The sequence below is a fragment of the Labeo rohita genome, chromosome 3 (genome assembly GCF_022985175.1).
Source record: "Labeo rohita strain BAU-BD-2019 chromosome 3, IGBB_LRoh.1.0, whole genome shotgun sequence".
Lineage (NCBI taxonomy): Eukaryota > Metazoa > Chordata > Actinopteri > Cypriniformes > Cyprinidae > Labeo > Labeo rohita.
The window spans coordinates 37,196,572-37,214,324 of NC_066871.1; the positions used below are offsets into that span (position 1 = coordinate 37,196,572).

The window sequence follows — 17,753 nt, forward strand, 5'->3', positions numbered from 1 at the left end:
TCCATTTTTATTCTCACTGCATGTCAGCATTAATAAGCACATTCATTTATGCCAGTTCATTTAAGAATGGGAGAAAATAAGGCTCCTTTTGAACAATACATTACTTCTGTGGGTTTTGCAAAAGTGTGATACAAGCTTGCGTTATGCAAATCAGTCTTCGGCTGTTTCTCTGGTGTCTTTGTGTTTCTATGTGTGACACTTGGCAGCGTAATCCCGTTTCACAGTGACGTCTGGTTGCACCCGATAGTGGCTGGTTGCTCGGTGCTAAGCAGAGGCCTCTTAGGGCAGGTGAGCGGGCACCGCTGGGCATTGCACTGCACATTCAGCTGTTAATCTGGCCAGGACAAGGGAAGGTGCTGTGCCAGCAGGCTAGATGAGGCAGGTTTTACTGCTTAGTGCTGACATTAATGCTGCTAACACTGTTGCACTCACAGAGACGGCAGCTGTCTGCAAATGATTGACACCAGCTCACTCAGCACATGCAGAACTGTTATTATCCAAGTAAGATGCTACTGCAGCTTATTCCAGGATATTTACAGGAAAAACTGTGGAGACTTTTCTCAAAATCAGCAAAAAAAAAAAAGAAGAGCTAAAGGCTCACTGCACCTAAACAGTGCATAAAGAACATAGCAGGACCATAATATGTTTGGAAAACACGCAGATGATATTTGTTTCCATATAACAATTTCAAATGGTTTTGCCACAGAACCGTGCCATGAATTTATTACAGGTTCAGTCCCCCTGGGAGCAACCTGAGATTAAATGCCCTGCTATAGTGGTGATAGCTAATGGTTGTTGCCTTGAATTCAGGATGCAGAATTAAAATTGGAATTTGAAGTAGTATAAATAATTTGGAACTGCTATAAATAAATTTGTTTTACAGTTTGAATTACAAATTACAGAACAATTATTTTGTATTGTTTCAGACATATTTAAATACATTTAATACATTAACTAATACATTAACATTTTATTGATCATGGTAAAATAATATATCATAGCAAATCTAATTTTTATGTCATTATTATCTGAAAACAATTATAGTGCTGAATGGTTCTACTGTCTTTCTTAATTATTTTGAGCAGAACTTTGTGATTTTGCTGAATTTCTTTTAGTTACAATTAATTAAATCTCTCATCCTGTCATTTTAATAGCTTGTGGGTTGTGGCACATTTCTTTCAAATTTCAACTCGTGAATTAAAGAAGAGCCAACGTTATGCTCAAACCAGTTAAAAAGCATTTTATCGTATAAGCTCATTCCCAGACAATAAAGCTGTTATTACGCAGACAGATTCTTTGAAGAGAGCTGGAACTTCTACAAATGCTAATGGTACACATTTTGCACATCCCTGCTAATCCTATCTCTCAATCTTCCTGTTCACATGGACAGCCAATCGTTCCTCCTGTGTCTGCTCATGACAGCGCATACAAGCATGCATCAGTAAATAGCCCAGAGTAAATTGTTTGAGGAGAGACAGAGAGGGGCAGATAAAGCTGCCTGTCGAGATCGCAAATTGAGAAGAAGTGACAGAGCAGTACAAAAATGGCAGAGGGTGGAGAGGAAAGACAGAGGAGGATGGGAGGAGGTGAATGGTACTCATCAGGACTGCTAATTGAAAGGAAGTGATGGAGCCTGGCAATGGAGGAGGGGGAGGAGAGGACAGCCTGCATTCTACAGACAGAGAAAACACATGATTGGATTGAGGGAGATGAAACAAGTGATGCATGAGGGCTATAAAGAGACAGAAGCCCTTCTTCCACCACCAGGGACCTGGTGGCTAATCTGCAACTGTTTCACCATGGAAAAAGTGATTCTGTGCCAAAAAAAAAAAAAAAAAAAAAAAAGCATACTGGCCGCAAAACGGTTTTGACCCAAGAACTGCTAACATTAGTGACGCGTTCTGAACTGATGTTCAGTTTTCGTTCTTTGTTTAAAATCATTTCTTTTGCAGCAGCTTGTGATGGCATAACGACACTTAGTCAGATTGCTTCAGATATTAAATATGTCACAATTTGTAAGACTGCAAGTTCAGATTGTTAAATTTGGTTCTCAAGTCAGTGAAGAAACTACCATTCTGAGAGATGCTCACAGATTGCCCAGCCAAGCACCAGGTCCGGCACAAGAACCAGCATCATTTCAGTGAAAAAAAAATGGGGTAGGAAAGAGAAAGCTGAGGATGGCAGCCTCTGTTTGGCACGGTTAAAGCTGTAATTTGGACACAGACCAGCTGGCAATGTGCCTGCTAGGCTTTCCCTGTGTTTTGTGTATTTTACTTCCCCCTTCTACAAGAAATTGAATATAGTTGTTGTTTATGGGCTGAAGTGACTTCATACGCACTGTTATGACATTATGTGGTCATGCATCAAGAGATTAATACAGTTGCAGTCAACTCCTTTAAGAGACAAGTCCCATAGGAACCCAGGGCAGTTGTGCGGAAGTTAAATGTTTATTCTGCCTGAGCTAATGCCAGCTTAATCAAATTACATTTATTTAAAAGGGGGCATCAGATGTAAAGTTCACTTTTACATGTTGTTTGAACATTAATGTGTGTTGGCAGTGTATGTACACATCTACCCTATAATGATAAAAATCCATGCAGTGGTTTTTAATTAATCTGTAAAAATAATATCCCCTTTTTTAAATCAAGCCATTCTCAGATGCCTGTCGGTGTGGCATCACACCGACAGAGGCCACTCCCACCATAGTTGATTGACATGAGCATCTTACCTCAGACCCGCCTTACATCAGCCGTAACAGTCGGACCTCCACTGTTTCGATGCCGGAGCTGGGATGTAAATTCCCTGTAATATCTCTGATTGAGAGATTGAGGTGTTGTGTTGCTGGATGTAATAATGAACAGTGGTCGTTATTTACTCCTGACATCTGAGCCGCTGAAGATGCAGTGGATTATGTTTGTTTGTGAAGGGAATGCACCTCCCGATCTAAATAAATGCATCTGTGTTCGCACAAATCATTTGTGATCCAGCTTCACCTACAGCAGAAGGGTTTTTTTATGAATCTGTGCAATCACCTTTCCTAATAACATGCTAGTTAGCAAGTTTAGCAGCTAAATGTGGCTAAATGCGGCTAAAGTAAACAGGCTCGTCACTCCACAGAGAGAAGAGAGGGGCAAGGTGAGCGGAGCTCATTAACATTTAAAGCAGCCTCAACCAGAACAGGACGATTTTTGCAGAGCTCATTTTGACAAGGCAAAAAGGGTGTTGTTTTACACAACAATTGAGAATTTTTAACCAAAGTATATTATGGACTTTTCATTAAGACCCTAAAGAATCATATCAACTTATGGAAAATGGGCATCCGATGACCCCTTTAAAACAGTTAAAGTAATGCATTTCAGTGCAAAATTTATTTGCCAAGTGCAGTATGGTGATTTGTCCTTAAAGGGGTCATATGATGTTGCTAAAAAGAACATTATTTTGTGTATTTGGTGTAATGCAATGTGTTTACATGGTTTGAGGTTCAAAAACACTTTAATTTCCACATACTGTAAAGTATTGTTGCTTCTCACTGCCCCGCCTTTCTGAAATGTGTCAATTTTTATAAAGCTCATCGTTCTGAAAAGTGCGGTGTGCTCTGATTAGCCAGATATCTGGTGCGTTGTGATTGGCCGAAGGCGTGTGATGGAAATGTTATTACGCCCCTTAGCATGCTATAATGCCGTGTCCCGGCACGATGAGACAAAAACAGTAAAACCCATTATAAATGAGGCATTTGTTGGATCCAGTGGGGACATAATTACTGATTATAATGACTTATATTGTCTTTTTACACATTGCGTTGTATCGCGCTGCGATAAACATAACACCATGTCTGCATTTGTGACCGTAGAAACGACAAACAACAAGCACGACTCTACACTGCTCAAAACTCTCGTTTGAATAGCCAACAGCAAATTCTTTAAATATGAAAACATACTTACAGGCTGTGAGTCAGAAGCAATAGACTGTCCTTTCAAAGTTGGAATTGCCCCTCTTTACAGTGTACACAGCTGACATTAAAGGCTACTCTCCCAGGTTCAGGAAACAGTCCTCCCTAAAATGCGCTGCACACACTTGAATATTTGCATTGTACTGTTTTGGAACAGTGGTAAGTTTAACTTAACCACAGATTTCTAGTTGTGTACTCGTTTGAAAGGCCTTTTGCTTTCACAACGAAACACAGTGTCTCCACAACATGGCAGCAGCTGCAACAATACTACAGTTACGCCTTCTTTCTTTGCATATACATTTTGGTGGCTAATCTTCCCATACAGTGACGTAGGTTTGTGGGGTTGTGTTTGAATGAGCCGTTTTAGAAAGCGTGACTTAAAAGTCTTAATTTTTATAAAGAATATCACTTTGGGTTTGAGACTTTAATCTCTGCAACTTTACAGATTTACAGATTTTATATATGCACAAACAGCTTGTAACACTCCAAAAACAAAGTAAAACGTGAAATCGCATCATATGACCCCTTTAAGATATTTGTAGTTTAGCATCAGATATGTCCTTGAGCATTACAGTAGTCAGGAAATGAATAAAACTGTCATTGGCATTTTTCATATTTAAATTGTGTTAGATTTATGTTTATGCTTAATTCATATGCGTAAAGAAATATCCTATGAAAAAAACTAAGCAAAATTTGCTTGTCACGTAAATTTGTACCAGAAAAAATGACTGATTTTGAAAATATTTTTAGGATAATAACACACCCCACAGTGCTTACTGCAGACAGGTGCATATTAAATATGGATCAGGTTATGTAGTGACAACAGATACTGTATTCTTGATATTTTTCCTTAAACGATCATATCACAATAAATCAGATTTTATAAACAAACACAATATATTCAGAAATAACTTACATTGATAATAGTGCCATAATAAACTGTTCACAGACAGTTGAGGCATAAGGAATTTTAGTATATCTTCAAAGTACTCTATCAGATACGCTTATGCTGCTGCTGGCGGGAGACTCCGTCCCACAGGGTGTAGAGAATAGGCTGGGTAATTGTGCTTCTCATTTTGATCACTTGCTTTTTTATGTAAACTGAAGAAAAGACAATTTGCAATTATCTTAAAGAGGAGAGAGTTGAATGATGCTGATGGCAAGCCTGGATTCAATCACTTTCACACCATGTTCTGCACAATTAAACTGCAATACAGATAATAGCTTGCTATCATAATCCCACTCATAATCAGCCTTATTACTTAGTAACGTAACTATTATCATCATTCCTATTAAAACTGTCCAGCTTCTTTGGGATAATGATCAATGTGCCATTGGTCAAGAGACAAACCAACATCTTTGGGTTTTGGTCTGTTCATTGCCTGGCAGGTAGTGCATGTTTTGTCACAATCTCTTGACTACCGGTGAGCTAGTCCTATACTAGTCCTAGCCATAGACGGAACACCCACAGACCATCTGATGCATACTGCACATAAAATGGGAAGAGGTTTTACAAAATTGCATTCTGACTGGTTGTCTGTGTGTAATTTCCTGGAGTCTGGGTTCACAGGCTTTTATCGGTCTGCCAACAGTTTACCAGGCTTCTATATTAAGACAAACAGGAAAGAGCAAGTTTCTGTATTTGCCTTGGTTTGTGAGGTTCATGGCATCCTTAAGTCCCAAAATTGAACTCTACCTTTTAATTGGTGGTTCTTGACCAGAATCAAAAATCTTCAAAATGGTGGCCCTGACTTCACGCCGATTGATAGGCTCAATAAGGTAAGTCATCTCCACACACCTCCTCCTAGTGTGAACTTCAAATGGAACAGGGTTGTCTTCCACCATACCAGAAGCAGAGTGAAAATAGACTGGGGTGTAGTGATAACAGGCATGGGGATAGTGCAGCGCTCAGAGAGCTTGAGTTTGTGGATTACACAAACAACACACGGATGAACTCCTAATGGTTTATGACTGTTTGGCACATTTGGACGTGGCCCGGAGGGGATTTATGTGTGAATAAGTGCCGAGTGGCATTGGGCATGCCTGGGCATCTCCTACTCTTGCCGTCTCTCTCTCTATATTGCGCTCTCTGCGGAGTTGTAGTAGTCTGTCATCTGTAGGGATCCAGAGCCAGTGCTGGAGGAGGCCGGCTCTTGATTTGGCAGGCTGGGGGCCGGGTGTGGCTCAGTCTCAGGCCAAGCTAGTATAAGGCATGGTGGGAAAAGCCACACTGGCTTTTACACGACAGCTGTGATGCTGTTGACCATTTAGCTTGTTCTTCCTCCAATGTTTTGTGTGTGTCTGAGTTTGCACATTGTGTGCATAAATTCTTGTTGATGCACATCACAGACCACAAGATTCTTTGGCTGAACTTTTGTCCCCTTTCTGCACTGCCGAAAACCACTGGGGCGGCACATTTCACAGAGCATAAAAAAGAGAGAGCTGCTTCCTCTTGATGAGAAAGTCCAGAGGCACAAACACATGGATGGACACATATCCAGACAAGACAGATGAGCGGGTGAGTGGAACTGAGCCATCTTACCTTCATGTGAGTGGGGGAACCAGATCTGAGAGGCGCTGGAGTGAGGACCCCCACGATAAGGAGGAGAAGAGGGAGAGGACGGTGCTCTGGAAGGGTGTGGTGGGTGTGAGGGAGGGGAGCCTAGACTGCTGGCCAGGAACGTCCCCATGAAGGACGCTGAGGAGTTGCCCATCAGTCCACTGCCTGTGTGGAGAGGGGAAGGAGGGTGGAGCAGTTAGGTGTGCTGACTGACACGTGAACACTGTGTTGTGGCATGACATATCTCAGCGTACGGATTTAAAGACTTACATTTCAGTTGGCTGACTTAACTAGCGCCTGTTGTCTATACACTCTTGGCTTATTTTTTTGGAGCTTTTCAGTGTTTGATTATCAGCATAAAGTATAGTGCAAAGTTTCCCAACCCTGTTCCTGGAGGAATACCAACACTGCACATTTATGAACTATCCCTAATCAAACACACTTGATTCAATCCATCAGCTCAGTTGAGACTCCAAGACCTGAAATGAATGGCTCAGATAAATGTGACTGTTGATGTACCTCCATTAACAGGGTTGGGAAACACTGGTTTAGTCCTGATTGTTGTATATTTTGGCCAAGAACCACCCACTTAGACAGGAAAGGGCATTAGAACAGTATATTCATTAAACAACTATGCTTTATGTTTGGTGGCAAATAAATCGTGAATAATCGTGAGTGTAGGATATACTGTTGTACTCAAGAATAACTTTTTTACAAAGTGCCTCAAGCAATCCTTCTTCATATATTTCTTTTTTTTTTTTTTGCAGCTTTCTATGTAGTAAAATGATGGTGCAAGATGGTATGTGTGTGTGTGCTTGAAGCTGAGACTAGTTATTGGGTTACTTTTTTAAGCAACAAATATCAAACTGACTTGCTTGTGCCCTGGGAGCTTGTCTGGTCAGCTCAGAGGTTAGCTGGTAATGTCTGCCAGATCTATTCATTCTCCACAACAAGAGTGGACACCACCCATTCAGCACACACACAATACACATACATAATATAGTTTAGCCCTGAGACATCAGAGATACGTCAAGTCATCACTGGACAGATATCTCATCTCACAGATGAATGCACACCCTATCTTTCTCTCCTTTCTTTCTCTCTCTCCTGTGAATTCCCTTCCCAATTTTTCCTCCCCCTTTCTCCATTACCCTTTTTTTCTTTTTATCGTTCACTCTCACGGCCTTAGTCTTGCCCTGAACCGTGCTCTCTTTTTCACTTCATTTCAGTCAGTGGCCTTCTTCACTGTGGTACCTTCTTCTCTCCTGCTGGAATTTTCCACCATCCTCCAGTCTAATTCTCACACTCTCTGTACATGAAGAATCCAAAAAACATTCAGTTGCATTTCGACCTCAGAGTTACAGCATCAGTTTGACACCCTCCAGAACGTTTCCATGTTTTTCTCTGAGGGTCCAAAGAATGTGCAAAAACACATTCTCAACCACTGATTTGGAGAGAATATTAGCATGATGAGATCCTCACAAGCCTGGCCTAAACAAGCTAACACTTTATACAGAATTTACGGCCTTAGTAAATCAGCATTTTAACCTTTGACTCTACATCTTCAGTCTGGCATCGTAAATCCTGTAGTCTGGGCCTTAGACTGCATCATAATTACACAAAGACATTTTATGGTGACTACAAAATGTGAGTCCTTTCTGAGCTCTCACTACGACCCTGTTTGCCCCTATTCGTAATAACTGTTAGAATTATATCAACCCTTGCATTTGCACTTCGCTAGACAAAGATGAGTAATTGACCAGTCAGAGCAACACCCCTGTAACTGCTTGCTGGACTATTATTCATAGACAGAGATAGAGAATGACATACTGATTAAGCATGGTTTTAATTATACTCCCAGATTTCTACCTGTGGATCTTATGACTTATGATCTTCTGAAGTTACGGTATTAGATACACATGTGGATGCTGGAGCCAATTACAGAATCTCAGGCCAAAGACAGGAAAACACCCTGAATGGATGGAGTCCATTTCAGGGCTCATGCCAGTCGAATCATGTCTTTAATGATGAAAAATATTGCAGTTGTTTCTTTATAACTTTTTTCCGTAAGAGACAGAAATAGTGATTGCCACAGTCAACTGTACAAATATTTGCAGCCTTACTAAAAATATTCAATGTACCAAGCTTATGAGCTAATATTTCAATCATATACAGCCAAACACACAACACTGAACAGGCGAGGCTCCAAACAAAATACATAAACACTGCTGGTCTGATGTTAACAGAACACAGACATCTCACTCTGAGTCCACGCAGCAGAGTAAAGCAAGACCACTCCAGTGTCAAAGGCAATCAAGTGTGATCACATGAGAACAAAGGACAAAAACACTAATGTACACTTTGCAATTTATCCCATGACAGATAAGCATCCAGGAAACTGGAGGTGGAGGGAAATGGAAGTGGCCTTCTTAGGAACTAACAGGAGGAGTATTGTAATTACAAACTTTAGACAGCCACCCACTCTCTGTCCTGCCCTCCACAGTATCCAGCTAGAAAACTGTGGGCCGTACCAAGACACTGGGCACATGAAAGACAGGGTGGAGACTTTACCACTCCCCATGCCCCACCCATTCACATTAATGACATAATCTTTAATCAGCATAAACCCAAGTGCTGTTTGATCAATTGGACTGTACAAACTGTAGTCAGAACAAACACCAAGTCAGGGTCACTGTCTCAACCTCACATTCAAATGCTAATTTGCAATGTAATGCAGATGTCCTATTCAAGAAAAAGCTACTGAACTGATGGGTAGAGGTGTAAACACACAACCAGGGGTGGATGCCAATTAAAGTGAGCTCTGGAGTGGATCTGAGTTCAGGGGTTTATTTAGCAGGTCATTAAAAGCAAGACGAGGCACTGCTCAGCTAAGCCAACACTCGTAATGTACCTATTTTCTGACCTGACACTGTTTACATCTTAGGTCATGCCAGTCTGGTTTTACCATGAAGGCTTAAGAAACATCCAGGTCATGTGCATCCGTCACTGCTGATCCAAGACAGCAAATTTTAATCCTTTTATATAAAAAAATCCTATTATACCCGAAAAGCACGAATGGACTGCCGACATCAACGCACACACAAATAAGCGAATCCACCAATCCCTAGGAACCACACATACACCCACAGGCTTGTAAAAACCAGCGGGGTCCTGGCACATCCTATGTGTACACACTGGTTCTCATGTGCCGCCACAGTGGATGCCATGGCCCTGCCACCCGTTAACGGAGGCAGGAAGATTCATTCAGCTCCTAGTCAGCTCAGAGGGAGGCGTCTGATGGTGCTGTTGTCATGGGGATGGCAAGAACGGGAAAGATGAGTGAGAACAGCATGGCCTCATCCAAACCAGACGCTCTGTGGGCTGAGCCGGTCTGGGGTGTTGGTAACTTGCTCTTTTACACTGATCTGATGAAAGTTGAGCAATTTGTCTTCTATTGGTGGAGTGAAGCCTTAGAGGGCAATAACTGATCGCGGGCCTGTGTCAAAGGCGGTAAGTAACACTTAGACATGACATCGTCAGTTTGGACTCACTGCTTGGATTGCTCATATTAACCATGGGCTCATACCACATCGCTGTTGAAAGCAGAGACACACACACTGTTCTAAACTTGAATTACTGCTTATCCCTCTGTAGAGTCTAATAGAGTCTAGAAGTGGTAAGCACATGAACATGCAGGTTGCAGATACTGCCGGAACAGTTCCAAAATATTCCAAATAATGGAATAACAAACAAGTGAAGAGGAAATTACGTATAAACAGTCTAATCCGCTCTCCGGTAAGTGCCTAATGAAGAAGCAAGGGTCCTAAAGAAACAGTTGTCCTGGTTCAGTAACCACTGCATTCCATGCAAACCACACACTACAGGCTACAGTGGCTGGAATAGAAGCAAAAAAGTATTTCAGCAGTAGGGAAATAGTCTCACTTTGACTTACCCAGTAAAAACATCCCGTAAGGGTCACTTGAGTCCTCTGTTCTTTATCGTTTACAGAAAACAGATGTTAGATCTGGAGTTCAAAAAAGCAGAACCTCAGACTCTCATAAGAGTCTCGGCACCTCGTACAATCCTCACGTATCAACAGCGAGCGCTCCTCCAAACTCCCTAGCCTCAGACAGACTGGGGCGCACGACTGGCTCTCGCCCTGTGACTCAGAAAACACTTCCTCGCTGTAAAAAAGGAGCAGGAATTTCAAATGGCTACTAAACTGGGGGGATTTCCTTATAAGAGTCAAAGCCATCTTGAAAACATTAGAAGAATTGGTAGCCAAACATTCCTATTGGTTTGTAGACAACTGGGATGGCGCTCCTGTTTCACAATGCTGGAGGGACGTGTAGAGCGGGAAGTGGAGGGACCCTCAGGGGCCAATCTGGATGAGTGTGTGTGTGTGAGTTGGTGAGTGGGTGAGCATGTAAATTGGAGGGGGTCTGTCAGACAGCGGTCCCAATCTGACCAGTACCAGAGTGAGTCAAGCTGGAGAGGTTCCAGGACTCATGTGGGAAGAGGAGGAAAGCACGTGAAAAAAGAAAGAGGAGGGATCGGTTGCACATGCTTCCGACACTCCAAGCTCAGTGCGTTCTTGTCAGCTGAGTATGGATGTGGTTCGTCCGTGGGTGTAGCAGAAGAAGAGAGCGAGAGAAGGGTGTTTACTTAGAGAAGAGTTGGATAAAGTGAAAATGTGACAAAACGATAAGGGCAGAGGAAGTGGTGGAATCGAGGTTGTGTGTGTGTGAGGTGGCAGCCAGTGTTTGTACAGTGGCTTGGTGGTTAGCCACAAAACTCAAAATCAAAGAGGGTGGTGTGACGAGTATTTCTTGTCCAAGATTTTATGTCTAATGTAAACTGAACTGACACGTTGCTTCAACCAAAACTAATGAGACTTTTGAACCCCAATTGTTTACTTTCATTGAGCCAACAAGATGGGGATAAATCAAACTAAACCTCAGTGAGTCAACACAAGTATTTATGTGGGCTAAAAACTCTTTAAATAGCAAGTGCATCTGCTTAATAACATAATATACAAGAATAGTTAAACATGGTGCATAAGTCCTGGCAAGTTTGACTTCATTGATTCTGAACACAATTGATTGTCATGCACAAAGTTGTAATATGCAGAAGCAGAAATAAGATTCAGGAGCTGTAGCGGTGGGGAAGATTTCCAATAAGTAGATTTCAGATTGTAAGGCAAACATGAAATGGAGTGCACAAGTTGTTCACATTCTTTTATCATGCTTTTGCTTTCATGGTATGGAAATCAGCAGCGTAAATCAAAATGTTCCTGTTGTTTTTAAAGGGAAAAAGTCATAGTTTTGTCTATAGTAAGTGAGTAAATGACAAAATTTAACTAACCTTTAAATAGCCCTACCTGATCTCATGATGAAAACGTACCTGTGGGAATTTTTGCAAGACACGAAACACATACCACCATGTAGGTTTCATGACATATTCGATGTGAAATGTCCACTGAGTGACACTTAAAGAGTGTTCGATTTATTTCCCCGGAACAGATAGAAGTACATATGGTACACATTTTATGTGATGTTGATTTTGTACGTGTCACTGCAATTCTGATGTGAAATATCCATTGAGTGGCACTATTACTCTAATGCTCTGTGACGTTTTAAAATAACGTACCATCTGCACTACACCTAAACCCAACAGTATTAATAAAAGCGAATGTGACATAAAAAAAAGCAATCAAGCATGCCATTTTGGCTTGGTTTTTGATCTCTCATCTTTTAGCTCTTTCATTGCCATATTTTTCACAGGATTCGTACCCAAGGATTCCACATCTTAAGTTCAATTCAGCTACCGAGCAAGCTTGTTACGTCCGGAAAGTGAAACATATGGAGCTCTGTATGAAAATTATTACAAATGCTCTGTTTTACAGCCTCTAGTGTTCATTTCTGTTGGAAATTGCAGTGATATGTACTTATTGGTACGTATTTCGTGCCTTGCGAAAAGTTCCCATGCACACGTAAGTTTTCGTCATGAGATCAGGTAGAAATAACCAGGGATAATTTGAGCTTGTAGAAGGGAGACTGAATAGCCACCAGCTGAACTCACATGAACAGAGTGTTAAAGAAATGAAATAAAACACAGCAGCTGTCAGTATTGATAAAGGCATTGCAGGAACATATGCGCTAATACCAGTTGTGTCAGCCTCACCCTAGGGTGCAGTTGGCTTCAGCCTAAAAAAAAAATAAATCATTTCTAAAGGTCTGTTTTCACATGGATTGCTCACTGATAGGGGCTCGAACCTCAGACAAACAGGCTAATGGATGGCTGTCTGGATATCAAGCTCTGCAGAGGACACGTTTTATGGGAACGGTAAATAACAGGGCCAGAATGAGCGGTGACATGGCAGAAAGTCTAGCCTCTCTCAAACAATGATAGCTTTCAAGAAGAGCATAGGTTTTGTTTGCATGGATTGTGTGTGTAAGTTCACTCTATTCATCCGAAACATTCTCAAAAATGAAATGTAGACAGTCCAAGCTGTTTTATATTCGCCATAGCACTGGAGCTTAGAGGGTTTTCAGTACAACAGCACAATAATATTCTACTCTTTTTTTTTTTTTTACAACAGTTCAACAAATAAGTTAATATTGAATAACTTGCATTTTAGAAAAAGAAGGCCTGTTCATATGTATTTTAGTTTCTATGCCAGTGCAAAAAATATTTGTTTACTTATTTATTTAAATTTATCATATTGCTTATTTACTTCCATATACTTAATTTTACAGAAAAAAAAATATTTTATAAATATGTTTGGTTGTGTGTTTAAAAGAGCTTGAGACAGATAGGAAAAAAACTGAGAGTGTGAACAACTAAATAAAAACGGTTTGGGGGGTGTTGCAGGATGCTGAGTCATGCTTTGTTACCATGGTGACTAAGGCCTTCCAAATTTGGAAATTCATCAACAGAATAGAAGAGGAAGTTAATCCTGGTCGTTTTTTTCTCTCTCACTTTCACTCACACATGCACTCAATCACTCAGGGACAGTTCCCTAAATCATGAGCATGGAAGGTTTCAATGACTCTAAGTGTGAAAGAGATTTGAAAACTTAATTTTAAAAAGTACCTTTATGCATTTATTATAGATAAATCTTTTGATAATTGACTATGCAGAAAGCTACTTATTGCTAGATTTGATTGATAAGTGAATCTGACATTGAAAATGACTTGATGTGTGGCCAAGTATGGTGTCCCATACTCTGAATTTGTGCTCTGCAAGCATGCAGTGCCATCAGTAAGCACCTCTTTCCACACTTTTCAGTTGCTTTATTTATTTAGTTATTCCATGAACATGCATGCTTTTCAAAAACCTGCCACAAGTTTTATTTATGCTTTTACACGATCACACAAGCCACGTTATCCATCAAAAACCCAGATGTGTTTTACTGCTTACTCTGAATCCCTTAAACCTCATAAGAAAATTGTCTACATGATGTTTCATAAGAAATTAAGTACAAGCAAATAAAACTATTGTCAGTAAGTTGACATTAACTCTGTAACCACTTTGCTAAATCCAGACAGTAATTTGTTAGAATGATTCAGCCTCTTTACTTGTGAGTTTGTGAGCTTTTCTTTGTTTCATCACACTACTTTTACTTTTACTTTGTACTTTTTGTACCACAGCATGGGTGTAATGACTCCTCTAACTCTATTGTTTTGAGAAATAACAAGACGTGCATGCTTTAATATAAAGATAAATAGACGATGATAAATAGACTTCATTTTTGGATTAACTATTCTTTTAAATTCAATCTTAAATGCTGAGACGCAGCAGCCATTGGCCAGAATATGTACAGAATCAGCCAACTAAACCCAAGTCAGTTCACTCTCAGCCTCCCGAAAGCTTTACTACATACATCACCTTACAGGAGCCGTGATTCTCGCCAGATTCCTGCCATTTGGCGCAGAGAGGAGTGGACTCCCGCTACACACTGTTTTCTCTCCAAACACCTCATGTTGTTCTTTCATCCCACTCTCACTTTATTAAATTCCACTCTTCACCACCGGCTAGCATCCTGTCTATACTGAAAGCGAGAAACCCAGCGCAACAAAACTAGAACAATCCCATTATGAATGGAGCTGTCTACACCAGTAGCACAAACTCTCTGAAGACATATTCTGATAGAACTAGTTTTGCCTGGGGAGGTTAGGTCCAGTATATTTGTATAACACACATACATAGCGACTGTCTGATGCTAGTAACTGTAATTCAAACAAGTTTAACTTGAAATTTACAGCATCAAATAATTTCTTTCCTCATTGAAAATGCTGTGTGAAGTGACAAAATCACAGCCAGTCAGATGATATCTGATGTTTAATGTGCTGCTCTGCACAGCAGATGGACCAGCAAGATAGAAACCAAGCTATTGCCAAAATTATGCTTGTCATGTCACGACTGGGTAGGACAAAAACGTGCTGAGGACTTGATGTTTGTCTTTTTTCTCACATTCACACCATTGTACTAAAGCATATGAAGTACACCGGCTCAGAAAATATTCTAATATGGTGATATAAAAATAGTTTTTCTTTGTGCCTCTCAGCTCTCAACATTATTCACCTAGACCCGATTTCAGAATTCAAAGTCTTTTTCAGTGACACGAAATTTAGATTGTGTTCCGCCTCATCCGCCACGTTCTCAAACTCTCACACACATATAAAGAGCCGCCCACAGCTGCGTCAGCCCATCTCCCTACAATCCAATCTGCTCCCCTTTCCCATGATGCTTCCCATTGGCACAACGGAGAGAAAATCCGATTTCTTCCCCCACAGGGCTTGTGCAGTGGTGCTGATATGGAAAATAATTTCAGAGAGCTGCTCAGACCCAGAAAGCTTATTTCAGGCTCTTTGACTAATGAGACACACTCTTTCTCACTACTGGACTCAGATAACAACATATTAGACACTGATACGCATTAAAAATTGTAAAAGTACAGGTACTTCAGTATGAATTTATTAAATAAATTAAAAATATAACATTACAGTCCTTCTGCAGTATACTGAGACACAGTCAGTTTGTCATAAGAAAAAGTAAATAGGTGACAAAATATTTGGCATGTCTCAAAATCTTGAATATGTGCATTTGGTCTTGCATTGTATATAGAATTTAATAGACCTGCCATTGTCTATATGTTGTTAATATGAAACAAAATAATAATAAAAGAGAAAAAAACTAATACTGCTTGTATCTGCTTCCTTTTTTTTTGGCATTTTTTTTGTCTTTATTAAGACAGGACAGATCAGAGGTGACAGGAAGCAAAGTGGGACAGAGAGACGGGGGCGGGATCAGGAAAGGTCCTCGAGTTGGGACTCAAACACGGGACTCCCAGAGCGCAGTGACGCTGTATGTCGGCACATTGCCCACAAGGCTATCGGTGCCGACCTGTTTCCTTTTTTTAAGAGATTTATTTTAGGACATGTACTTTATTATGATAGGACAGTATGTACATAGAAAGCGAAGTGGGAGGGGGGGAGGCGCAGGATTGGGAAAGGTTTGTGAGCCAGCACTCGAACTCGGGACGCCCGCAGCGCAACAGCACTATATGTGAGTGCGCTGCCAACAAGGCCTTTGGTACCTTGATACTTGCATAGTTGGACTCAAAAGATTGTTGAAATTTCGATACTTCTATAGCATGGCAGTCATTGTTTTGTTTTGTTTCTTTTTACTTCAGATGTTCCACACATGAGCTGAGTCTCATTGCATGCTTTGTGAAATTTTGTACAATTTAAGCTGAATGGTTATATTGTTTTAAAAACCACACATAATGTTTAAAGGTGGAGGTGTAATTTTGACAGCTAGTGGTAGAAGTGGGTACTGCAGTTCAAATTGAAAATATAATAAATTAAAAACAATTGAGTGTTGTTTCTCCCATCCCCTCCTCCCTAGCCTCAACACTCATGCAGGTTGCCAGATAGAGGACACCCAACTGGAAAGACTGCAATTGACAATGGATGGCGATGAGCCTTACATACTTTAAATCAATTGATTTATCTGCGTTTTAATATGCCTCTGGACAAAGAGTTGTTTAGAAGGATGCCAAGGCTTTTCGGGTTGGGTAGAATCTCTGATCTCTGACTCAGTTTGTTTGCTGGCTCCCATGACTGTGATACACTGTGTTTTCAACCAGCTGGCAACCCGGGGTTCAGAAAAACTATAGAATGAATTGTCTGTATGCAGAAAAACGAAGACCAAAACTAAAACAGACATTCCGACACGGAACACACATTTCAAGTATGTGATCTTAGCATGTTTCCTAAATATCTGCAAACGTATCCCTGTTGAAAGAAACAGCATATTCTGCTTAGGTAGGTTTTAAAGCATGAATACTGGTTTTAGCTGGTTTACTGTGGTCTGGGGTGTTTTGGTTGATTGGGTTGCCCAAAACAGATGTTAATACCAGATGGAAATAGAGTCTTAGATACTGTACTTAATGGAAATTCAATGGAATACCCCTGCTTTAAACCAAACCAAATGACAAGGCAGTTATCAGAGATATTATATTTCATGAAATCACTCAAAACATGGTGAAAACTACCCCAAATCAGGGTTTTAATGATGTTATGTGTAAGTAAATGAAATAGCAACTACCATAACTACCATGTTAAAGACCTTCGTGCTCACTCTAAACAGTCACAGCTCTGGTGGATAGATGAACAGTGTAAACTGCCGTCAGGTGGGTTTCTCACAGACTTGAAGCTGGAAGCATGGCTGTAGAGCAGTGTAGGTGGTGTGGGATCTCAGTTGGGGCTCCTAGAACACAGAGATCTATGTGTCTCTGATCCATTGTTAAGAGCTGCCATCTGTTTGAACTGAGCTGGGCTTGAGTCATCGTGTTCAATACTGACTGAGCTCCCAAATCCAGCCACTTATTCCACCCAAACGTGACTTCACATGACTAGTACGGGAAAAAGTACGGGGAATTTTAACGGATCTGGTTTGTTTCGGGCCGCTGTTGCTCAATCCGTTGGTTTCTCATTGCATGCGGGGGTGAGAATGAATGTCATGTTTTGAGGGCCAGAGTCTCTAGAGTCGAGATACAGCAACTGTGTGGGAGCCCCACGGAAATACCATTACTGTTTTTACTCCTGAACTTGAGTTTAATTGAAAAATAGACTATATTAGTGTAATGTCCAGATTGCATACTTATTTTTCTTCCAATAAACTGACCACACGATTCGAATGTGTGCAAGAAAAGTGCAATGTAGTAGAGCTGTGTGT

The 17,753-nt window shown here is 40.7% G+C and overlaps 1 protein-coding gene across 2 annotated transcripts in view; it reads right to left on the reverse strand.

The window, feature by feature from the left end:
* Positions 1-17,753, reverse strand: part of LOC127159541 (BAH and coiled-coil domain-containing protein 1) — an 83,650-nt gene that overhangs the window by 31,110 nt on the left and 34,787 nt on the right. The window contains exons 1-2 of one of the 2 annotated variants that reach the window (XM_051102357.1): positions 10,462-10,980; positions 6,492-6,674 (exon numbers count right to left, since the gene is read on the reverse strand). In XM_051102357.1, coding sequence (XP_050958314.1) covers positions 6,492-6,674; positions 10,462-10,474 — 196 coding nt within the window. In that variant the 5' untranslated portion in view covers positions 10,475-10,980. Of the gene's footprint in view, positions 1-6,491; positions 6,675-10,461; positions 10,981-17,753 lie in introns of those variants that run through there. The other variant, XM_051102351.1, reaches the window with a different exon arrangement.